The 26,030-nt window shown below is 42.0% G+C and overlaps 1 protein-coding gene across 1 annotated transcript in view; it reads right to left on the reverse strand.

Annotated features, from left to right (window-relative positions):
- Positions 1-26,030, reverse strand: part of PHKA2 (phosphorylase kinase regulatory subunit alpha 2) — a 90,540-nt gene that overhangs the window by 62,535 nt on the left and 1,975 nt on the right. The window contains exons 2-3 of the mRNA XM_018554852.1: positions 24,889-25,089; positions 5,094-5,252 (exon numbers count right to left, since the gene is read on the reverse strand). Of these exons, the coding sequence (XP_018410354.1) occupies positions 5,094-5,252; positions 24,889-24,966 (237 nt within the window). The 5' untranslated portion in view covers positions 24,967-25,089. The remainder of the gene's footprint in view (positions 1-5,093; positions 5,253-24,888; positions 25,090-26,030) is intronic.

Here is a 26,030-nt window from a genome sequence, read left to right on the forward strand (position 1 = left end):
CCCCCCCCCCACTCCTCCCAAGAATTCCTGCTCTCCTGCTCCCTCGTCAACTCCTCCCATGCTCGCCTCCAAGACTTCTCCAGAGTCTGCTGCCTTTAGGTAATCCCTAAAGACTCATCTCGTCAGGAAAGCCTATCCCACCTCTACCTAACCACTGAACTATCACTTTTTCAAACAATGTATCCCCAAACAGCTACCACTTCTTGTATCACTTGCCCCTCCCTTCTAGATTGTAAGCTCTTATGGACAGGGCCCTCTTAACCATCTTGTCTTCAATTGTATTGTACCTATAATGTCCTTTTTATACTGGAAAGCGCTGTGCAAACTGTTGGAGCTATATAAGTCCTGTATTATAATAATAATAATAATAGCAATTTATTTGCTAATAATTTGGCAAGCGGCACTGCCTGCCATACACGACATGCTGTATAAAATTTGCCACCACATGTGTACATGCCTGAATGGTGGCTATTTTAGCTATCAGGTGGGTGCCCGGGGCTTTAAAAACGCGGGCCAACCTCCTGTTTTGCTGCTTGTGTGAACGAGGCCTTATTGCTGTGTCCCTGTTGCAGTAGCATTGCTTCTGACCATCAAAAACTGTTTTTTTTTGCCATTTGTTAGTAAAATCTTTGGGTAACCACTCATTTGAACAAGGGTAGACATCTACCTACTTTATAATGAATTTGCCTATCTATGGCAAATTTTAAGCTGTCATTTAATTTCATCATATTTTGAATTTGATTTTTTAACAAATTAGCAAAGCAGTCAAAGACATAAAATTGTGGTTCCGATCAAGGAGATGGGATTAATTCTCTTTTGACCAATCAGGCGAGATTACATTTAAAAAAAAGATTGAAGATTTTATCTCAGAAACCTCTAATCAGAATGCCCAGCTGGCTGCTCAGAAATATAAAGCCAGCCACAGAGTTAAAATCTGCCAATCTGTATATGCAATACACTAATCTTAATATGATACAACAACTAAAAGGACTCATAATGGTTCACTAAATGACTTTCCTTTAAAGTTAAACATGGAGCTGAAATGGTCTAGTTAAATTTTAGTAGCACACCTAGGGTCCAGAAAACCTCTGCCTATGCCATTTTTTAGGATAACCTACTTTATGGCAAACAGTGGCCATTAGTTTGTTCCTTTTAGAATTAATTAAAATACCAGTGATATAGTGAAAGATTCAATTTTGTTAACTATTATTCATGTGTCCAAATGCCTGCCTCCAGCTGCGGTCCGTATTTGCCATCCATATTGGTTAATTACCTCAGCATAGCTCAGCATAGAGCATGGTAATGGTATAATGGATCTGCTTTACCTTTCACAGTGCAAGTCTATCCCCAAACAGCTACCTATTTATCGCATAGCTATTTATGTATGTTCATGCTGTGTGAATTAAATCTGAATCATTTTCACCAGAAGAGAGCATAGTCTAAAACAAGAGCTTAAATACATTCAACAAAAATATTTTAATATATTCAACCATAAGAATTAGAGGTGCACTGAAATGGAAATTTCAAAACCGAAACGAAACCGAAATAAAACAATTGCCAGGCCGAAACCGAAAATGTTTTTTATTTTAATTTTTTCAAATATTTTATTTTTATTTATAAACTTTTTAATTGTTTTTATTTATTTTTATTCATTTATTCATTTTTTATTAAATATTTTCATTTTTTACTTTACTTTTAGGGGCTTTGGAGAAATATTAGGGGTCTAAACAGAACCCTGATATTTCCCTTTTAAAATAGAAAAAGAGATTGAGGACACAGAGGGGTCTATTCACAAAAGTGTGAAGAGTTTGGAGAAGGCAGGAGAAGTGAACAATCTAGGACAAAATAGCTGAACAGAAAGTGAGCTGAATTGGAGAATTGTTCTGAATCGGCTATTTTGGCCTAGATTGTTCACTTCTCCTGCCTTCTCCAAACTCTTCACCTGTTTGTGAATAGACCCCAGAGTTCTCTATCTCTTTTTCTGCAGCCCCTGTTATCAATGAACAGGAATCCTATATACTGAGTGTTCCTGTTCATTCATAACATGAGAACATTGTGTGTTTACTATATCCACAATCATGAATGAACAGGAGGTGATGTAGATTACATCCCATTCATTCATAATTGAGGATATAGTCAACATACCATGTCATCAATTATCTAAAAACACTCGCACTCGCTCTCCTTTCTGACAGCTGTCACAGGAGGCAGAGCGAGCGGTGCACACCCACACCGCTCTGCCGGACTGTGATAGGAGGCTGAGCGATGTGGGAGGAGAGACGCCGGCCGCTCACAGCGCTCTCCTCCCGCAGCGCTCGGCCGGCTTTTACACTTTCTATCCTCCCCGCTAGGACACAGAGCAGCGTCCAGCGGGGAGGAAAGAAAGCAGGGTGCTTCGATGTATCGGCAGGAAAATTGCACTTTCGGCATTAGGCCAAAGTGCCATTTTTGGACGATTTGTTTTGGCGGCCGATATATCAGTGCATCCCTAATAAGAATCAATATCCTAAGACAATAACTTAAAAACATTTGATTTTGCCTCATTCTCACAAAAGTTTGTTAATTATCACACGAATCTAACCGCAGTCTCAATGGATGAATATCTTTGGAAAATTTTTTAGAAATAAAAAAATATATATAAAGACCCCTATGTGTCTGCTGACTCACTGAAAACAATGCACTTCTTGTGTGGCTGATATGCTATCTCAACAACTGTAGCAGGGACGTGATTAAGCTGAGCCACTAAGAGCTCCCGCTACAATATACATATCTCTATATATAATTAATAATTTTTTTGTGCAAAACATAATAGCTAATATAATTGTCCTAAGTTTACGTTTGATTACATCCCATTCATCAATTCAGACCTCAAAGGTTTGCTGCGTGGCTACTAACATGCTCATATGGAACTGCGCCAGTTTGCACCTTATAAACTATGGTTACTGTTACATAATAGGTAACTTTGTTGCAACACTTTTGCGCATAATTTTCCTTTCAAAATTTCTCGGGCTGTGCCACCAATAGTTGATTACGCCCCCTGTGTTAAGGTTTTATTGTGACTCAAACCTAAGGGAATTGACAGGTACACTTTCCCTTATTACAAGAATGGGAACGTCATTATCATAAAGGCAGATCCTTCCACTTAGTACCCATTTTGAAAGATTTAGTAAGTATGCTACAATTGCTTTCCTCAACATATACAGGACAGAACCAGGTAAGGATCTGCAATAATGTTTCCTAAAATCCTTGCAATGTATATAGTTTATTTAGAAGGGACTGGTTTTCTTTCTCAGCAAAACTTTTTTTCTCAAAACCACATGTGTTTTAGATTTACGGATCCTTACAAGCCTTCCAACTTTTTGTGACTCAACTATGCGACTGGTACATTTGCACAAGCTGTTCCAGTTGAAAATTGCTGCTTAATGAACTGTAAAAATATAATTTCAAAGTTATTTTTCTTTATGAATATAACAGCAGACACGCATAATGCATATTTTAATAGAAAATTTTTTTCTCTAGTACACTTACACCCTAAAGCCAAACACAGACAGTTTAACAGTGAGCCAGAATCCCATTCCCATAGATTCTAAAGGCAAGACAATTCTTTTCTAACTTTGGATAGATTTTAGTAAGTTTTAAAGTCTAACTCAGGGCTGCTCCCAAAAAATAAAATCTGTCTGCCGCCCCAGCTAGGTATATGTAGGGCAGGAGTAGGCAACTGCGGCCCTCTAGCTTGGAGCCGAAGCCAAGACTAAGAGACTTAACTATGCACAAAAACATAGGAACTGGGGTGCAGAAAAACGGCAGTAGGTGCTCTGGACAGATGAATCAGAATCTGAACTGTTTGGCTGTCACAGGGGGCAGTTTGACCGCTGTAGGGCTGGAGAGCGGTACAATAATAAGTGTCTGCAAGGCAACAGTGAAGCATGGTGTAGGTTCTTTGCAAGTCTGGGGCTGCATTTCTACTAATAGAGTTGGAGATTTGGTCAGGATTGATGGTGTGCTCAATGCTGATAAATACAAGCAGATACTTATCCATCATGCCATACCATCAGGGAGGCATGTGATTGGCCCCAAATGTATTCTGCAGAAGGACAATGACCGCAAACATACAGCCAATGTCATTAAGAACTATCTTCAGCGTAAAAAAGAACAAAGAGTCCTGGAAGTGATGTTTTTTGCCCCCACAGAGTTCTGATCTCTACATCATCGAATCCGTCTGGCAGCCGACTTCCACAGAAGATCTGTGGTTAGTTCTCCAAGAGGTTTGGAACAACCTACCTGCCTGAGTTCCTTCATAAACTGTGTGCGAGTGTACCTAGAAGAATTGATGCTGTTTTGTTGGCAAAGGGAGGTCACACCAAATATTGATTTGATTTACATTTCTCTTCTGTTCATTTACTTTCCATTTTGTTAATTGACCAAAGTAAACTATAAACACTTTTATTTCTGCAAGCATTCTTGGGCACAGCTTTTCTTCTTTTTTTTTTCTTCTCCGTATCTCTATAGGTTGAACTCGATGGACTTTGGTGTCTTTTTTCAACCTGAATAACTATGTTACTTTACAGCAATTTTTCACACCTGCCTAAAACAGTTGCACAGTATTAAGTGTTTCTGTACCAGGCTTCAAACAATGCAATATAGTGCCGAATACATTTTATACAGCTCATAAACTACTTATGATACACCCGTACTGGGCACTGCACATCATTCATGTAATTGCATCTCTGGAACAGGCTTTTTTTCTCACGTGAGAAGATTTATTATAATAGTGCTAACAAAATGATAACTCAATATAATTACAACATAACTTCATCAGTTAAAATACACTGGGGGAATGTACTAAAACAGGAGCAGACAGGATTTGGAGCAGCAGAGTCTAGTAACCAATCAGCTTCTATTATCAGTTTGTTCACTTGAGCTTTAAAAATGAAAGCTAGAAGCTGATTGGTTGTCGTGCACAGCTGCTCCAGATTCTGTCTGCTCCAGTATTAGTAAATTCCCCTGAAAGTATTTTATTTCCCCTGTGATTAGACCATTATTATTTTTTTCTGTTGAATATAATTTTTAGTAGTAAAACATTTTTTTTGTACCTGTTCTAGTTCATAGGATTTGGCTTTATCCTCATCCCGGTCAGCATTCTTCCGGTATGCCATCCCCAGGCCCCACACAGCCAGGATGCTGTAAACATTGTCTCGTACCCAAGCATCTTTCTGTTCCTTACTGGCAGGGAGCAGTCCAGTGACTGGATTCTACAGAAACACAATGAGATTATAAGTTAACAATGATATGAGGAAGCTAAACCCTGCTCTTTGAGATTTACAATGAGGCTGATCTACTCTGACATGAGGAAGTAAAGCCCTGCTCTTTGTAAGATACAATGATGCTGATCTACTCCGACATGAGGAAGCAAAGCCCTGCTCTTTGTAATATACAATTACGCTGATCTACTCTGATATGAGGAAGTAAAACTCTGCTCTTTGTCAGATACAATGATGCTGATCTACTCTGACATGAGGAAGCAAAGCCCTGCTCTGTGTAAGATACAATAAGGCTGATCTACTCTGACACGAGGAAGCAAAACCCTGCTCTTTGTAAGATACAATGAGGCTGATCTACTCTGACACGAGGAAGTAAAACCCTGCTCTTTGTAAGCTACAATGAGGCTGATCTATTCTGACATGAGGAAGCAAAACCCTGCTCTTTTTAAGATGCAATGAGGCTGCTCTACTCTGACATGAGGAAGCAAAGCCCTGCTCTTTGTAAGATACAATGAGGCTGATCTATTCTGACATGAGGAAGCAAAACCCTGCTCTTTGTAAGATACAATGAGGCTTATCTATTCTGACATGAGGAATCAAAACCCTGCTCTTTTTAAGATACAATGAGGCTGCTCTACTCTGACATGAGGAAGCAAAGCCCTGCTCTTTGTAAGATACAATGAGGCTGATCTATTCTGACATGAGGAAGCAAAACCCTGCTCTTTGTAAGATACAATGAGGCTGCTCTACTCTTACATGAGGAAGCAAAGCGCTGCTCTTTGTAAGATACAATGAGGCTGATCTACTCTGAGATGAGGAAGCAAAGCCCTGCTCTTTGTACTATTGTGCCTAATAGTAAATCAAGCCCTGGTAATGACCCACTATGAGTATATTGCAGGGGCCTCCTGCAGAAGGCAACCTCGGTACTCCAGCTATTGTGGAACTACAGGTCCCATGATGCATTTCAAGACTTTGACAGCCACGGACATGACTCCCCAAGTAAGAGGCATTTTGGGACGTAGTTTCACCAAAGCTGGTGTGCAGAAGTTGCCTATATTGGTATATTGTATCCAGATTAGAAATATCCCAGCAGGATAAATAAGGCCTATTTCTGTGGTCTTCATTATTGATCTAAACTGCATAAAATCTCTAGCTCTTATTCTACAAGGAGTAATTTTTCATCATGAATGGATATGGGCTGAATCACTGAAAGGATAAAATGTTAAAAGCAGTTCCCTGTGACTCTGCCGCAAATTATACTTCCCATGCTCCAACAATAACAATACTTGGCCTCAAGATGAAACATCAATATACAATGGTTTCCTTGTGGTCAGGAATGCAAAATGTACTAATCCTTCTCTGACTGTAGGCAACATTCAGATATATTTTTCCAGGCAAGCAAATAACATCTTACGTCCCCCAAAAAAAAAGGAATAAACAAGAGAAGACTGCCAATGACATTATAAGAAAGGGCAATAGCAAATGCAGCATTGCACTCTTAAATTAGTAGTGTAAATGAATGAATTTAAACATTGACAAAATGTCAATGTTTGACCCCCCATACATAAACATGTATTGTTTACTTAAAGGGTATCAATGGTCAAAAACTAAAAATAAATATGTATTTCTATATTGAAGTTCCTTCCTCAATTTCCCTCAGTCCTGTGAATATGGACTTTCTTGTGTCATCACCTGCATTCTGAACTACAACTCAACATCTGAACAATGTAACATCGTCATTGTACGCCGGAAGCAATACATGATGGGATATTTAGTTTTGAGGAATGGAGATTACGTCACATTAAGCAGCAGGGAAAGAGACGCAAAGCACACAAGGAATTACTACCTAAAAGGGATCTAGGAACTTGGGGAAAGTGATGGGCAGACAGAAAGCAGCTTTTACTACCTAAAAGGGATCTTTTCAAGTAAGCTTTGATTGTATTATCAAAAACAGCAGGATAGTATATGTTGAGACTTTACAACACCTTGAAACCTTTCACTGCCACTGACGTATGTCATACGTCGGTGGCAGCACGGCCCCTAAAACAGGCGGACTCTGTTTATATTGGTACAGCCGGCTGTTTCCACTGCCCCTCCTGCGGGCCCAGAACCAGCATGTCGGGCACCGGCGGGAAGCTGGGGAGGAGAGCGGCGAACGTCCGTTCACCAATCTTCTCCCCGCTCTATGGGACCGGCAGAGACGAGTATTACACCACTTCTGGTCCCATAGCTGTCACTGCTCGGCTCCTGAATACGGGCAATAATTCTAGGGACCTGTAGGGGCTTTTAAAGCGTCGTCTATGGACTTTTTGGGGTACTGAATTTTGTCGCCGATTCACGGATGCACACAATAGATAGCCTGGGTATGATGGGTATTTATTTACTCATCATAACCCCATCTTTTATATTTTACAAAAAAAAATGTGTATTATATTGTGTTTTGGGGCACTAAAATTAACTTAAAGTGACATTAAAGGCAAACATTTTTTTCCTTCCCCCCAATGTTAATTAAAGCACTTACCTTAAATTATGTCTTTTAATCCGATCTTCTTCTTTCCTGTCTTTTTCAGCCTTCTCTCCAGCGCTGCTGCGGGTCTCCAATCCAGCGATGACTCCTCTATCCTTGCTGGCACATACTGTCCCACGGTATCTGCATGCGGGTGTATGCGTCCATAGACTTACCTTGTGTCTCTCCGCATCTCCCGGCTGAAAATCCGAACTGCGCATGCACCCGCGTTAAGATGCATTGCGGCCGCTAGAGCATTTTCAGATTTTCGGACGGGGGCGCGCGGCGAAGACACAGGTAAGTTTAAACCGCTTTTAAAGCGTTTAAAAAAAAAAAAACGTTTTGCATACATCTACTGATTGCTAGCAATAGATATATGCAAAAAATTTGAGTGTTTAAAAACCTACGTGAATTATTGGGTTTGATAAAGAGTTGCGCCAGTATCGTGCCAATATCGCCAATATAGTGCAACATAAAAATTTGCAAATGCCACCATTTTATTCTACACGTTCTTAGCTTTCAGAAAATATATAATGTTAGGGGGTTTTAAGTAATTTTCATGCCTAAAATGTGGATTATAACATGTGTGCAAAAAAAAAAAAAAAAAGAGGCTTAGCCGCAAAAGGGTTAATGAACCGTTCTAACAATGAAATCTTTTGTATCTTTTGTTCTGGTAACCGAGAGGCAGCACTAAGATCCAAACAACATTCTCTAAAGGTTCTTAGAGCCCAACCCCCACCTTGAGGATAAACAATGAATCAGCCATACAAGTAAGAATTATTACTGGAATGTCATATTGCTATTCTAACAGGCTCTTGGTATGCAGAAATGCATTATTCTAGAAATCGCTCTCCGTCTGCAGCAACAATCAAAAGCTGAACACTGTGGGAAATAAACAAATGATAGAAGGACAACTGTGCATTGAAGAAGACAACAAATAATGTGATTTCATGTATTAATGTCATCAAAGTGGAACTAAACTTACACAAAATGAGTAGACTCTATAAAGCTAGCACACACTAATAGGGCTGTGGGCTGAACAAGAGAAATCAATAGATCCTCCATCCACACTAAACAGCGTGGATTAGAGCTGCAGCTAACAATTATTTTAAAAATCGATTAGTTAGGCGATTATTAAGTTCGATTAATCGGTTAATCGGATAAAAAATTTAAACACAAAATCAATTTTAAAGAATGGCTCCAGTGATGGACAACTAGTTTGTATTGAGATTGCAGTCCATCACAGGAGCAAGCTTGGAGCGGTGAAAGTAAAAAAGGGGAAAAAAAAAAAAGGTGGTGTGCAATATAGTGAAATGAAAAGTGTAAAATTATACAGCAATGAATGCAGAATGGCACCTGCTATAGAGGACTACAAAACCCAGCAATAGTACATTATACAGCACAATGCAGAATACCACCAGCTATAGAGGAATACAACAAATCCCAGCAATAGTACATAATAGTTGGCGGCATTCTGCATTGCGCTTTATAATGTACTATTGCTGGGTTTTGTAGTCCTCTATAGCTGGTGGTATTCTGCATTGCGCTGTATAATGTAGTATTGCTAGGTGTTGTAGTCCTCTCTAGAGAGTGGTATTCGGCATTGCACCACTGTATAATGTACTATTGCTGGGATTTGTTGTACTCCTCTATAGCTGGTGGCATTCCGCATTGCGCTGTATAATGCATTATTGCTGGGATTTGTAGTCCTCTATACAGCGCAATGCAGAATACCACCAGCTATATTAGGAATACAACAAATCCCAGCAATACATTTATACATACAGTGTATAATGTATTGCTGGGATTTGTATTCCTATGTATAATATACAGCACAATGTACCATCAGCTATAGAGGAATACAAATCCCAGCAATACATTAGAGCACCATGTGTGGGAAAGTGCAGGCTTACCTGAGCAGTCTTCAAGCAACTTGTTTCTGAGATCGGGCCTGTCTATCGGCAGCTGTCATCCGCCCACACCTGCTCCTCCTTACTTCTTCTCCCCGCGTCCCTGTGCCGATCGTAGATTTGGGCGGCGGTGAGCGTGGGGCGCGGAGGAGGTGCGGTGCACAGTGTGTGTGGAGCCGTGAACAGGGCCAACCAATTGGAAGCCGATTAATCAATGATTGAAAAAGTTGACAACTTTTTCAATAATCGATTATAATCGATTATGTCGATTAGTTGTTGCAGCCCTAGCGTGGATAGAGGAATCTCCGCTGCCAGCTATTGTATTCAGCCTTCCACAGCTGCTCAATACCTGAACAGTGACTGTATTTGATTGGCTGCAGGCACTATTTAACCAACAATTTTCCAAAATTGATTGAAAAACAGACTTTTTGTCAAACTGGGTGGGTTACTTGAAAAATTCCTTTTATGTAGTGAACTATTAGGCTTATACTCATGGGAAATCTTTGCTCCGCTCTTCCTTTCCTTAACCCTAGTAACTAATTTTCAGTAACTCCTCTGTGATTCACAACAGTTTTCTGCTATAACTTGCTATGTACCTGCTACTGCCAACCTGCCTTAGCATTTGCAGTTATCCCTTTTCAATTTAGCTTGTTATCTTTTTTGGGGCAGAGATTTCATTGCTTCATGTATCTATATACAGAAAAACTCCCCGTTATCCGTCATCCACAGGGATTGGTAGATTCAGGATAAATGTAGTTTCTGGTTGCTTGAGAGTTACTATTAAAAAAAGGTCTAACTAATGCCATACCCCATATTATACCATACCATAACATAAACTCTGTATTGACTTCATATGCAGTAATCAAAAGCAAATAAAGACAAATAGACACACGATCATTTCCAGGATATAACATGCCGCAGATCTGTAGAACAGTGACTACACAGGGGATTTTCTTTTCTGGTTAGATGAGAGGTCTGGTTAGTAGAATACCGGATAATTGAGAGTTTACTGTATAATTTAAGGCTTCATTTATAAAAGTTCCACCCAGCTGATGCTGTTCGCATAGCACTAGCGCCCCTACATGGTGCTGACCAGGGCCGGCCTTAGGCCTTTCGGCGCCCTGTGCGAGAAAGCTTTACAGCGCCCCTCAGTGACCACACCCCTCAGTGACCACACCCTTTAGTGGCCACACCCCCAGTAACCACACCCATTTCCCCCAATATCCGCACCATTCAAAGACTCCAATGTTGTTAAGCCGCAAAGAAACATTAAAAAGTATGATAAAAATACAACTTTTATTTAAAATGACGAACATAGGAAATTCCTACTATTTAGGGGCGCTAGTGCCCTGCAAACGGCATTCACGCGGTGTATAACCTTTATAAATGGAGCCCTTATAGTGGACCTTTACCCCCTTTCACTAAAAAGCTCTGCACGCTGATATGAAATTATCTTACATTCATTAGTTAAACAAACCTATTTATTTACAGTTCTTGTTTTCCACTTCTTGGTATTAGTGCTGTAATGTGCCCAAGCATTGCATTCTGGGAAGGTTACATCAGCAGAGCATTGCTGGGAAATCTTATCTGTAATCTCATGAGATCTCAGGGAAGGCATTTTCCTAACCTGAGATGATGTGCATGGTCACATGCCCTAGTCACATGAGCCAGAGTTCCAGGAAGTAAAGGATGATACAGTAATCTGCCCTTAGTAAAAATGGCCAAGTTTTATGACCACAAATCATTAGTGGAAAATGTGCTAGTCATTTTTAATCTGTTTTGCTGAAAACCGCCAATTTGTGACTTTGCTCTACGTTGACAGCTGACAGCTGTTCCATTCCTCCCAATTGTATCTGTATCCCGGCTTTAACGCTTGAGCTTCTTACTGGCCTGACCGGCTCTTGTTAATACACCAGTATATCATAATCCCATAGTATATGGTAAATACATCGGCTTTGTCAGCTACACATACCTTCTATGCCATCAGGAACCTTTTTTTCTCTTTTGTAAAAAAGGACAAAAAGTTTAAAGAAAATAGGTAACCCCAAGGTAAACCTTTTCTTTTACAGGTATTTTTAAAAAAATCCTATTGGAGGTATAAGAGAGGGGTGGGAGGTAGGGGTTTGGGTGTTGTTTGAAGCTTTGCCTGGAGATGGGCTTTAAATATTTTTTCAATAATGTTCTTGAATAATATAAGAGCTCAACTTTGCGCCATCTATTAGAAAGTAAAATATCATACCTCCCAACTTTCTGAGGGGAGAAAGAGGGACACCTTCCAGCATAATATATTTAGGCAAAAGATACACCCCCAAATATGTGGAACATTAAGAATGTATATGCCAAAAATGATTGGTCAAACCCAATTTTTTCTTTTACTACTACTACTTGTTCTTCATACTGGCTTTTCGACATAGCAAACAAGATAATTAAGACATAAGATCAAGAGATAAGATTTACAACAAAATAACACTTTTGGTAGTTAAATAACCTTTTCATAGATATCTGTACGTCAGACCAGAACGAGGGGCAAATGAGGAGGGACAGAGGGATTTGGTTCCAAATGAGGGACAGTCCCTCCAAATCAGGATATATCGTTTTTGGATGGACTGACCTGACCCTCTTACCCCTTCGTGTCGATAAGCATGTTCACTGTGGCACCGTTCATCTCTCTCAGAAAGGATATCTGTAGCTTGCTCTTTCCAAAGCTATTATTATGATCCCATCAAAGGGGGCACGAGCTATTTACAGCAACCAGCTTGATGGTAATGTGTAACTGGAGCATCTATTATCGGCCCCCGAAGAATCTATTTATATTGGTGGCTGCTCTTATTTACACCACGCACAAAGGTCAGGTTTCACAGAAGGCACGTGAAGATCAGTGAAGAGCTGGCCAAAGACTCTAGGCAAAGGTTGTACGTTCCAAACAACCTTTCCTCTGAATGACAGTGACCTACATAAAGCAAAAGCAATATGAAAGGTAGAGTAAACCACAGCAAGAAAACCATCACATTTTAAAGTTCTAATTGCTCTTAAAGTGACATTAAAGGCAACTTTTTTTTTTCCCCTCACCCCAACGTTAATTAAAGCACTTACCTTAAATTATGTCTCTTAATCCGATCTTCTTCTTTTCTGATGTTTTCAGCGCTGCGGCGGGTCTCAGATCCAGCGCTGACTCCTCTGTCCTTGCTGGCACTTCCTGTCCCACGGTGTCTGCATGCAGGTGCGCGCGTCCATAGACTTACCTTGCGTCTCTCCTCCCGGGCCGAAAATGTGAACTGCGCATGCGCCCGCCCCAAGATCCTTTGCGGCCGCCTGAGAATTTTCACATTTTCCGATGGGGGCGCGCGGGGAAGACACAGGTAAGTTTAAACCGATGTTAAAGCGTTTTTTTTTTTACTTTTTGCATATATCTACTGCTTGCTAGCAGTAGATATATGTAAAAAAAGCTGAGGGTTTAGAACCCCTTTAAAGGAGAACTATGGGGCTAAGGCTTTTCCCCATAGTTCTCCACAAACTAGCGTCCTCCCGTCACCCTAGGCTCAGTATACCGCGAGCTGTAGCTCGGGGTATACCGAGACGCCACAGTATATCGCGAGCAGCAGCTCGCGGTATACTGAGACGCCGCAGCTGAAGCGGATCCCGACAATTGTGCCGGGATCCGCCCAGCTGCGTGACTGACAGCTGGCTCTGCCTATCTAGAGGCAGAGCCAGCTGTACCCGCCCCCTCCCCGCTCTGATCCGCCAGCCTGGCGGATCGGAGCAGGGAGGGGGGAATCCAGCCCCTCCCCTGTCACGGCAGAGAGCCGTGACAGGATCGAGAGGTGAGCGAACGCCAGTATGTGTTAGCTCACCTCCCGATCTACTGAGCCGACCTGTGACAGTCTCATTGTCACAGGTCGGCTAGAACTATGAGGTGAGTGAAAAGCACTCACCTCATAGTTCTCCTTTAAGCTAAGAGGTTCAAACTGATTGTATGCTGTGCATGACATGACAACCTTAGGTGCTTTATTCAATAAGACAGATATCCATGTAATACGTTAAAACATGTTTAAAGGTAAAGTCCACTTTTTAAGAAAAAAGATATATAAACACACTAAACGAAAACATTTCTATTTATTATTTGTTTGCATTGGAGCAAGTAAAGCATTGCAATCGCGTTCAGCAGATCGTGAGTGCAATGCTCTGGCTCATGCAGACTCTTCCTCCCATCCATGTACCTACCTCAGTGTGTACATTCAGTAACACAGACGGGAGGAAGAATGAATAGACTACAAGTGAGGGGATGTCACCACGCTTCTATTCCATTGAGAACTATCAGTCCCTCTGCTGCAGTGGCTGATGGGACTTGTAGCTTCTCCACTCACAGATCCTGTTAAAGGACCTGTGAATGGAAGGCAAGGCGGTGTGGGCGGAGCACCCAATGCTGCTGTTAGTAGTAGGGATGCACTGATACTGTTTTTTCGGTATCGAGTACCAATAAAAAAAATTCTGGTACTCGCCGATACTGAATACCGATACCGGAAGTCCGATTAAGGTAATGACTCGCCGCCCGGCTTCCCGATTAGCCAGGAAGCCATCTCCATGCTCCCTCATCACAAGGTGATGAGGAAGTATGAAGCCAGCTTTCTGGCCAATCAGAAAGCCGGGTGGCGAGTCATTACCTTAATGGGACTTAATCGGTATTCGGTCATTACACATCGCCTGGCTTCCTGATTGATGAGGGAGCATGGAGCCGGCTTCCCAGCCAATCAGAAAGCTGGGCGGTGTGTAATGACTTGCCGCCCGGCTTCCTGATACCAGAAGTTACGGTATCAGGATAAGCATCGGGAGCATTTGGGCGAGTATCAGCACCAATACTGAAACTAGTATGGGTATCGGTGCATCCCTAGTTATTAGTAATGATTTAGGGCCCGTGCACACCAGGGCCATGCAATAATCGCACAGTTCTGTGCAAATAACGCAAGGTACCGCGCAATGCACCTAGCTGTTAGTGCAGGAAGTGCATTGCGTTGCCATTCTTTTAAATGGCCCCTAAACGCACCTCCCGCCCACAATGCAATCGACCACACCGCAATGTGCAGTACCACAACACTGTGCATTGCAGTGCTGTTCTGTTGAAAAAAGTATTGAGAACGGGCCCTTAAGCCAGGAAAACAAAGGAAATATTTATAGTATATCTAACCCAAGAATTACAATTATATGTATTGGAGGCCTTAGATGTGGTGGCTGCATTAGTTTTCTCTTTTTTCTGTAAGTACAGAAAAAAACCTGTTGATCCTGCCCAAAATCTAGCATCCTTGTAACTTCCTGTGCACTGAACTGAAATCTAGAAAGAATGTTATCAGCCTTCCCAGCTATCTGTGAAATACAGTAAGCCATTCCAATGTAATGGGGATTAAGTTTTTAGTCCAGGTGAGCAGCCTAGCTTAACAACCGTCCTTCTCCATCGATACAGTATGTTGTCACGCTAGGACAGGAAATGTGTTACTGGCAGGATTCACCAGAAGAAAATAATAGAAAAAAGGAAAATAAAATAGTCACCACATCTGAAGATTGGTAAGCTGCAGTATATTACAATTTGATGTGTGTTTGAGCCATTAATGTCCTCTGACTGTGTAAGGCCACGGGATAAACACATGAATACTTGATCTCTTCTCTTCCCACGTTTTATCCCACTCCTAATAACCATATCATTTGGAAATATGTAAACTTACTTATTCAAGATGCCCATAAGATGTACTTCCTCAATGCACTGACACAATGTCACTCAGCCCTGTGAATATGTATTTTTTTGTGTCACAACTCTCACAGAGCCTGCCATCTGAACTACAACTCAGCACTTGAACAATGTAACATCACAATTGCTTGCTGGAAGCAATGCATGGTGGGATATATAGGGGGTTATTCACAAAGCTGCTGGGGGCAGCCGTGTGAATAACCGACCCGAAGTGAAGTGAGCCGAACGCTGTTTTGCTATTCACTTCAGGCTTGTACGGCTGATTTCATCGGCTTGCTGCTGCTGGTTTTGGGTCGGCCGAACATGCTCAGCAAGTGCAGAAGGAGTTTGACTCAGCCGATCCAACATCTGGATCGGCTGAGCCGAACCTCCGGCAGGCTACTCACTGCTGTTCAGCTTATTCTCATAGATGCCGAACAGCAGTGAGTGAATAGCCGAATGCCGCCAAACGGCATTCGGCTTGGCTATTCTGTTCGGTACCTCTGTGGTCCCGAGCAGAATAGAGAAACAGTTTTAAAAAGTAGGAAAAAAAAATAGAAAACGATTAGCAGAGCCGGAGGTGATAAGAAAGCCGACTCTGCTGAGTTCTCATGGTACTGACAGATCAGTGTCCCCTGGTTACCAAGTAAACAGCAGTACAGGGTGGATGCAATAGCTAGTTTGCTATTGGCTATTGCAAAGTGAAATAGCCAATAGGAATGTAGCTATGCAACCCTATGCTGTTTTTTTTTTCTGACTGACGGCGGCCGGCGGCTCCGATGTCAGAAGAAAAACCCCCCAAAAAAACAACAGAGCAGGGAAAGGTTTACTCTGCTCGATCGAGCAGAGTAAACCTTTCCGGGAGACAGTGTTTCTCTCCCGGGCGGCCGGGAGCCGCTATCTAATCGCGGGAGACTCCTGGAGAGTAATGACAGATCAGCGTCCCTGGTTAGCTAGTAACCAGGGACGCTGATCTGTCTCTGCAAGTGGCCGGAGCCAGCCGTGAGATGACGGCTGGCTCCGCCCAGCAGTTCGTAGCAGACTGTCGGCCGGCCAATAGCCGGCCGTTCGGCCAGCTTCTCCTTTCACCTTGGCTCAGTCAAGCCGAGGCATATGCCTTCAGCTCGACTGAGCCGCTCGGCCAACTTCGGGAGCTGATGTGATAACAGGATAGTGTATGCTGGGACTTTACAACTCCTTTAAAGAAGAACTCTGGGAAAAATTATTTTTAACCCTCGCAGTGGGGCTACCCCCACACAGCAAGAGTTAGCTGCTAATTTTCATCTAGGGTGCAAAATAAAAAAAAATAAAAAAGTTATACTTACCCAAACCTTGGTGCCTTGCTGTTAGAACGGTCCCTGGAGCCTCTCTTCCCCTCCGCTGCAACAGTCTAAGGTTCATCAAGGAGCAGCAGACATTGTAAGTGATTTACAGGTATGCAAGAAGAGAACCCTTGCTATAAGCAAGCACTCACACATTGCATATAGGTTCCAGTTTACTCACCCCAGTAAGTCAAAAGACTCTGAATCTTAGGAAAATATAGCACAGTATGTGGTACCACCATGAAGAAACAATAGAATGTTTACTAGCCATCTCTTTAATTCCGTAGTGTCTGACAAAAGCAGCGGCAGCTAGGAAATCCCCCATGGGTTTTCGCCGGCTAATAATTTAGCAATATCTAACACATAAAAGTGTAATGTGTAATTCTTGTAATATCCTTCCAAAAATGTATTCAGTGAGTAAATAAAATAAATAAAATACACTAAATGAGATAACATTTTTAGTAGAATGTCTGTTTAAATAAATAATAATACATTCAACTGTTCTAAATAAATAAGAGTAGTAATCGTTGTATTTCTGGCTCGCAGAGGGTAAAAGGTACGCAGAAAATGTTCCACTAAAATTGTACCCCTAGCCGGTCAGCCTTCCAGTAAAACTGCATCTTCAGCTTTCATCGTGTCCTCAAATTAACTTCTATTTTCTTGGCTCCAGGCACAAACGGCATGGCTCAAGGCACACAACGCATAAATTGATTTCTGCGGAATGCTCTGGAAGTATACTGTATTACCAGCCAACATACCATCCAAGCCAAGCAAGAAGAAAGGATTCTATGGACCACATGAGAACATTTTTGCAACTTTTAGCTATAAAGTATTTATTTCATTGTACATATGCCTCTTTATAGTTATTATATTTATTATTCAATGTAAATATTTATTACTTGTACCTTTGTAAGCAGTATTTGTACAGCTATCTATAACAACCCCTATTTCAGAAAAATATATAAATGCACTTCAATGTACTGTATGTTCTTCTGCTTGGTTAGGTACTCCACTTTGTTTCAGCGGTGTAGCAGGTCTATATGATAAGACGCGGGAGAGAATCAGCGGTGCCAATGAAGCCAGCTCTAAAGGAAGCGAGGCAGCAGTGGATGGAGCAGAGCCGCATACGCCAATGCCTCCTCTACAGCGCTGGCTCCTGTCACAGGCGGAGTGATACCAAATGCACTCCGCCTGTGAGGAATCGATAGTGAAAGTGCGCTTCGCTCATCCTGGCCAGCAATTGGTTACAAAATTGCTCTTGGAAAGGTACGGCACCGCTGATTGCCCTGATCACCATATTCTTAACTTAGACATTTTGGATTATTTCATTTGGATTTGCATTAACTTTGGATTGTTGTACATAAAAAAAAAAAAAAAATAAGACCTACCCCGAAAATAAGACCTAGTGTGTTTTTTTTGAGCCCAAAAAATATAAGACAGTGTGTTATTTTCGGGGAAACACGGTATATTGGTATTCCATCAGTATCAGCTACTACAAGCGATCGGGCGTCTCTAAAGATGCCTGATCACTTGAATGTAAACAGCCACCGCTGTTTACATTGCTATCAGTTTCCCCACTCGTGTGCGCACTGAGTGCCGCAAACGAGCAGGGGGTGGGCAGAATGTCCTAAGACGCCCTCCCGCTCCTATAAGGCTCCCGTCCGGCTGTTCAGGAACGGCCATGGATGGCAAGTGGTTAAGCAGTATTAAACTCTCAATCTTTTTTTCAATAATGAATCCAGATCAAACAAATATATACATTTTTGCCCACTTTTGCCTCTTATAGTCATCATGTTTCCAAACAGCTCACTCCAACTCTCTTAGCTTGGCTTCCCTGAACTTCCTGTCCAGTACAAGATCACAAGGGACAGCACAGTCTCAAGGATGTTTCCATCTACTTAGCTTGGAGAATGGAGGACAGTGGGAGGAGGGGGGAGCAATTAGCAAAGGATTGGATTGCCCTACTGTGTCTGTCAGGGTTATTCACAAAAGGGTGAAGAGTTTGGAGAAGGCAGGAGAAGTGAACAATCTAGGGGAACGTAGCTGAACTGGAAAGTTAACTGAATTGTAGAATTTTTCCCAATCAGCTATTTTGGCCAAGATTGTTCACTTCTCCTGCCTTCTCCAAACTCTTCACCCTTTTGTGAATAGCCCTTTGTGTGTTTGCACACTGCTTACTAGCACACAATTCTTTATTTCTACAATATTCTGTCTATTCTTTAATTCTGCCTGAAGTGCCAATTGAAAACAAAAGACTTCAGTGTGAGTCACTTTCTCCTCCCTCGGTTATTGTTCTACAAGTTTGAACACATTCTGATCATGTAAAAGCAGGCGAAAATAATGTCACCAACTTTTCTGCATGGAAAGACCATTACACTGACAAGAGGGAGAACCCTGTGAGAGGGAATTAAAGGGAAATGGCAGGAGGAGGAAATTAATTAACACATTGGGGAGAATTTATCAAAACTGGAGCAGACAAAATCTGGAGCAGATTTGCACTGCAGCCAATCAGCTTCTCTCTCTCATTTTCAAATCCTACCTGAGCAAACTGAAAAGAGATGCCGATTGGTTGCCATGGGCAACTGCTCCAGATTCTGTTTGCTCGAGTTTTGATAAATTCCCCCCATTATCTGTGACCTGCGTACTGATGCAAGAGACTGTGGCTGTAAGATGACTAGTTTAAAGAGCAAAACAAAAAAAGGCTATATACAAATACAGGGCAAAAATATAACAAAATGTATATAAACTATATATATACACACATATACACAGTATAGCTATCGAAATATAAAGGTATGTAAGGTAATTGGTGCAACGCAACCAAACCTGACTCAAACAGCTCTATCAAATAGAAAAAAAAAACAAGGTTACTTGGAGTGCAGCAATCTTGAATTATTTAATATATGTATACATATACACATCCCTTTTGGCCGGTTGTGCACTTGGGTGATCCCGGGACGCGCATCCCGGGACCACGAGTTGATGTGCGGTTGCAAACAGCATTTGCTGCGCGGCCCTATTGATTTCAATAGGGTTATATCCGCGCAGCAAGCACTGAAAAAAAGTTGCATGCACCTTTTTTCGCAACACACACCGTGCGGTTTTTGCAGTCCCGATCGTGTGCGATTGCACGGGCAGAATCGTGCCGGACCATTAGAAAAGAATGGCACTGCCAGCGTGATCCCGTGTGATCCCAGGTGTAAGATTCCGTGACCGTACGGCCATCCACACAGATTTGTGCATGATTGCCTCACGGTCACGGATCGCCCAAGTGTGAACCTGGCCTTAAACATATAAAACCACTTTAACAAAGTGCAGGCCCCTCTGCTCCCAGTCTTGGGCTCCAGCCAAGCAGCTGCTGAACTCTTCTATGACGCTGTCACTATCAGAAAAATGAAAATGTGCTGCGGGGGCATCCTATTGGCTGGGCTTGCAGTATTAAGCTGGCTGGAACAGAAGATGGATAACAGAAGCTAGAACCTCAGAGGATTTCCTAGAACTCTTTTGGTGCCCCTCACACTACTCTGACTAGTAGTAGATACTACTACAGGCAGCTGGTCAGTGTTATAGCACAGGGCGCTGTAACACCTTAATAAAGAAAAACCATTGGGGATCAGAAACTTTGATTCTACACAGCCTACATCAGTACTAAAGCCACAAGTACCTGTTGGCACTGCCACCCTGGTCTTACATCTAGGTGGCCTGTCAGGTCTGGTATATAACAATAATGGTATGGTAATCACTCACATGAGAATACTCCATCCTTACCCGCTAAACTGTTGCAGCTTGCACTGAAAGCCCAACTCCATCCAAAACCTTTTTTTGTGGTTTTGGACAGGGTAGAAGGGTTGGTGAAGGGTTACAACCATTGATAGCTTTTTATTGGCACCAGTGTCCCTGTTTGTAGGGTGCTGTATTGACACGTGACAGATGGCACTGTCACGTAGTCCAAGCAGCAAAGAGTGTCACCAGCATTCCAAAATGCTCTAGGGAACAACATTTATTGATTACATACAAATCTAAAAACATTACTTTCTAGAGCCGGGGTAGCCAAGCTTCGGCCCTCCAGCTGCTGAGAAACTACAAGTCCCAAAAGGCATTGCAAGACTGACAGCCCCAACCATGAATTCCAGAGGAAGATGCATGATGGGATTGTTAGTTGCACCACAGCTAGATGGACAACGTTTACCTACCCCTGCCCTAAAGCAAAATGGAGAGTTGGAAACATACTAGGATGATGGGTTCCCTCCTCCTCTTCCCCGTTTTTCCACCTCTCCCAAGATGAACGGGCCTGGCTTGTCTCAGAGTCCTGAAGAAAGTGAAGCGTAATGCACATTTATGCAGCCAGCAGAAGTGATTTCTAAGGCCTCATTCACACTATGCAATTTAGGATTCCTGCAGCAGGAATCCCAAATCTCCTGCTTAGATGAAGCCACTGTGGCCCATTCAAGTTAAAGACTGGGTGACAGCGGCCGCATCTGTAAGTGGTACTCCACATGTGAACATATGTGATAAGATTACATGGCATTTGGAATAGATCACTTTAAGCCTGATGAAGGGGACCCTGTGCGGCCCCGAAAGCGCTTGTTTCCACTTTAAGTGACTTCAAAAATAAAAATTAAGATTCACTAAAATCTTGACGTATTCTGTCATATTTGGAGTGCTGATGACATCTATATACAATGATTTTACTTGATACGACGCCATCCGTAGTCATTACGAGCACCCATTTTTCCACATGGGAAGTCCGGTAAGGTGTGTTACAGGTCCTTGGACATTTGGAATAGATCACTGTCTCCCTGGATGCATCTATTGTGCGTCTGGGGAAAGTGATCTATCCCAAACCAAATGTAATCGTATCACATATGATCACATGCAGATAACCGCTTACAGATGTGGCCACTGTCACTAAGTCATTAATGGGTGACAGCAGCAACATCTAGGTGGGAGATTTGGGATTCCTGACCCAGGAATCCGTAGGTTCTAGCCTAAATGTGCCAGAGGTGTTTTTAATATCAGTAGTATTACCACAGGTAGGGCATACTACTGCCTTATAAATTGGCCCCTCTACTGGCCATACACTATGCAATCCGATTGCACAGTTTCTGTACAATCTCTTAGATTTACTTAAACAGATTAATATGAGGACAAACCTAAACAATCCATTCAATTAGTATCAAATCAGACATACCCTTGCATTATATAGTTAATAGTAGGGATGCACCAATACCAATACTAATATCAGTATCGGTGCCGATACCGAGTATTTTGGTGAGTACTCGGACTCCCCCAAATGCTCCGATACTTACCCCAGATAGCGGCAATCAGCATTGAGCCGGCCAAACAGCATGGAGCCGGTTTGCCGGCCAATCAGGAAGCCGGCTCCTTTACCCGCCGCCTGGCTTCGTAATTGTCAAGGAAGCCAGCTCCATGTTCCCTCGTGGCAGTGCTGGTCAGAAGAAATCTCCCTCTGATCGGAAGTTCCGGTATCGATGGTATGTATCGGTGAATTTGGGAGAGTAGGAGTACTCTCCCAAATACTCAGTATGGGCACCGATACTAGTATCAGTATCGGTGCATCCCTATTCAAAACTTTTGTACATGCAATCCATTCCTGAGATACTTCATCATATATATTAATAGTCACCTCTAAGCTGCCACTTCACATAAGCAAGGCAGCCACTTGACATTTTAAAAACGACATGAAAAACCGGTGAGGAGTTACCATTTGTAGCCTCAGGTTTATAACATGACGCATTGAGGATGCATTGAGGAAATGTTTTGTAGTAGTGAAAAATATTGTAATTAGACCAATGTAACTTTACTGTAGTTCCAGGGAGCTCTATATAAAAGTATCTACAAGGCTATTATAGGTCATTCATTAGATTTGAAATGATCTTTTTTAATATGTATATGTTCAGCTATGACACCAGCCATTTGAGAGCTGAATTTGAGAGCTGAAAATAAGCACACTGACAACCTTGACAATTGGCATGCTTTATAAACAAGTGTGGGAAAACTCCGGCCCTCCAGCTGTTCTTTAACTACAAATTCCAACATGCCTTTGCCTCTAGATTCATGCCTGTAACTGCCAGTATTGAAATACCTCATGGGACTTGTAGTACCACAACAGCTGGAGAGCCTGAGTTGCCCACCCCTGCTTAAAAGTAACTGTTTTGAGAGACTTTAAATTGGTGGGTAAAGATCCTGTTTTGAAGCTACAGAAAAGTAAATATGGAGCAACTGTGAAAAGAACAATGGGGGCCATTCAATAGAGCTTTAACAACACTTTTCTGGCAGTATGCTTCCTTTAAAATGCCCTGCGCTTAATTAATGAAAGCTCCAAGACAGTTTTGTTAAAGTGACATTAAACCCTCAGATTTTTTAACATAAAACAATACTGTAATGTGTGCCTTACTGTAATCCATGGGTTGTTTCCATTCTCTTTGCTGCTCTTCCTTTTAAATCTGTATCTGTTCTCATGCTGGGCAGAACTTCTGTTTTGCAGCAGACTGCCTTGTCTCAGGAATGGATATATGGTGTCTGTGTATAGGCTTGTAACCTGAGCCAGCACTACAGGAAGAGGCCCTGAGCTGAAAAGGGAAGTTCTCCCCAAGCATGAGAAGAGATAAGGATTTAAAAGGAAGAGCAGCAAAGAGAAGGGAAACACCCATGGATTACAGTAAGGTACACATTACAGTATTGGTTTATGTTAAAAAATCTGAGGGTTTAATGTCACTTTAAGAGTTCTGGCACATGCAACAGAGTCAATTAGTTCTTAGTTGTGCCACTTTTACAATGTGTTGCTATGGCTGTAACAGGAAATTAGGATCAACTCAAAGACAGTCATACAAACATGCCCTGCTCTTTACTACATAGGGGGCTGCTATGTAATAAAGAGTGGGGCATGTTTGCGCTGCACAGCTGTCATGAATGGGACAGCTTCCCGCTAAGGGAATGCTGGTTGTTAGGACATAGGCGTCTGCCAGTGTCCTAGCAACCAATGACTCATCGCCAACCCCATTCAGCTTCTTGCCAGATAAATGTAAACAAAGGGCCTGGGAATGGTGGCTGATGCCATCACCCAAATATGCAAATGCACATATTTGGACAATGATGTCAGCCAGAGTCCCAGCCCCTTTATTTACATTCAGCTGCAGGCCAGGGAATCTCCAGGCCAGTGGAGCCTTATGGGGAAGCTGAAAGTCTAATTCTCGATCACGTCCATCTTCCTCGCAATTGACAGCAGCGGCAAAACCCCTCAGTTGCTGCATTGGCCTGTGTTCTAGGCGATGTGACCGGACAGGGAGCTTAGTAATGCTGAGCCTGTGTTTTTAACAGGCTTAGCATTACTACATCTGCTACATTACTAAACCTCTGCAGATACACATTGGTGACCTAGGGGCCTGCAGGTGGAACCGCAGCACACAGTAGGGGACAGGCGTCTATCACATCCAACTTCAGGCACGGTAAATTTGCCAGACAGCAAAGATCCAGGCCTTGGTCAGCGGTGGTGCAGGCAAGATTTATCTCCATCTGCTTATGGGGGCCTTTTGAGGAAAATATTTTGGGTGGCTACTTTAGTCCAGGAATAAGCAAACTCTAGCCCTCCAGATGTTGTCGAACTACAAATCCCATGAGGCATTGCAAGATTCTAACAGCCACAGGCATGACTCCCAGAGCCAGATATTGTTTACCCAGAGATGGACTTTAACACCAAGCTACTGTCATTCTGCATATATGCGTTATGCTGTCATAAAGGGGTTAAACATTTAGCACATGGGTCAGCTGCATAATTTAATTAACTTGTTTCTATCCTCATAAAAGGTACAATATCACACTGATAAAATACATTATAAAAATCAGCACTGTCACCAAAACATGTAAGGAATCACATCCTAACACTTTACCGTATATGATAAGATTATCCCACAAGATTACATTGTAAACAAACCACCTTGCGCTAAGTGATCTTTGTACCTAGATGTGATTTTACTGACTCCCTGCACAAGGCCGACTTTGCTGTTTTCAGATCAGTGACAATGACAGCACTACTCTGTGTCTACAGCGCTGACAAGCCCATTCCCCAAACACAGCATCAAGATAATAGGAGACATACTATGTACGCGTCTTTAGCCATATACAAGAAGCAATATATAAAGAGATCACATACCTGATTGCAGAGGATGGTTTGTTGGATTAGTCTGGCATAGCCATCCAGCCGAACCCCAGAGTTGCTCCTGCTCCTCATGTTGGCTGTTAGGCAGATCCCCTGGCCAGGGTCAGCCGCTGAGATTAGCCTGCTGTCTTCTGCTTCTCAGGGTCCTGTCCCCATTCATTCACCACTCGCTGACCGTGGGAGGCGACTGGCGACCTTGTTCCAAAATAAACAGAGCTGTCAAGAGGGGGCCGGGATCAATTCAGGAGCCTGTGCATGTAACCAAGTAAGCACACTCCATGGCTGCCAGATAACACACACAGGATATTCTTGGAAAGCAGCCTACAACATATCCTGTGTGATGAGCTTTTATTTGTAACCTGATGCTGCATTTATAAATAATAAACCTGGATTCCCCCCCTGACATCACAGAGCCCATCAATATTACTATATCATCTATATCACCTATATCATCAATATAACTATATCCTCTATAGTGCTATATCAATATTACTAAATGCAGTATTATTATATCATCAATACTACAATATCATCAATATTACTACAGTCAATATTACTATTTCTTCAACATTACTAAATTCAATATTACTATATCATCACAATGACTATATTATTATTACTTTAATACAGAATTTATATAGCGTCAACAGTTTGTGCATTGCTTTACAATTTAAGGAAGACATTACAGTTACACTACAAATCAAGACAAGATGATAAAGAGGGCCCTGTCCACGATAACATCAATATGACTTTATTTAAATATAACTATATCATCAATATTATTATTATATAATGCAATCTCATTCTATATGGAATACCGTTGATGTTTACGGGGACTCATAATGATATATTAGGATATGTATAATTGATTGGTTGTAGATAGGGGTGGGAATACATATTGATGATCTACTATTGTTTTTATTATTCTTACCATTTAATAACATGTAATTGTAACAGTACTGGAAGATCAAATGTGTTTATGCCTGAGAATTCCCTTATAGCTTCAATATAATGCAGCCTCATGCTATGGTAGATGTATAGTATAGCAGATTATTTGGGGGATCTATAATACAATCCCATGCTATGGTAGATGTAACATATAGCAGATTATTTGGGGGATCTATAATACAATCCCA

The sequence above is a fragment of the Nanorana parkeri genome, unplaced genomic scaffold, assembly GCF_000935625.1.
Source record: "Nanorana parkeri isolate BGI_ZX_2015 unplaced genomic scaffold, ASM93562v1 scaffold175, whole genome shotgun sequence".
In the NCBI taxonomy this organism is placed as follows: Eukaryota; Metazoa; Chordata; class Amphibia; order Anura; family Dicroglossidae; genus Nanorana; species Nanorana parkeri.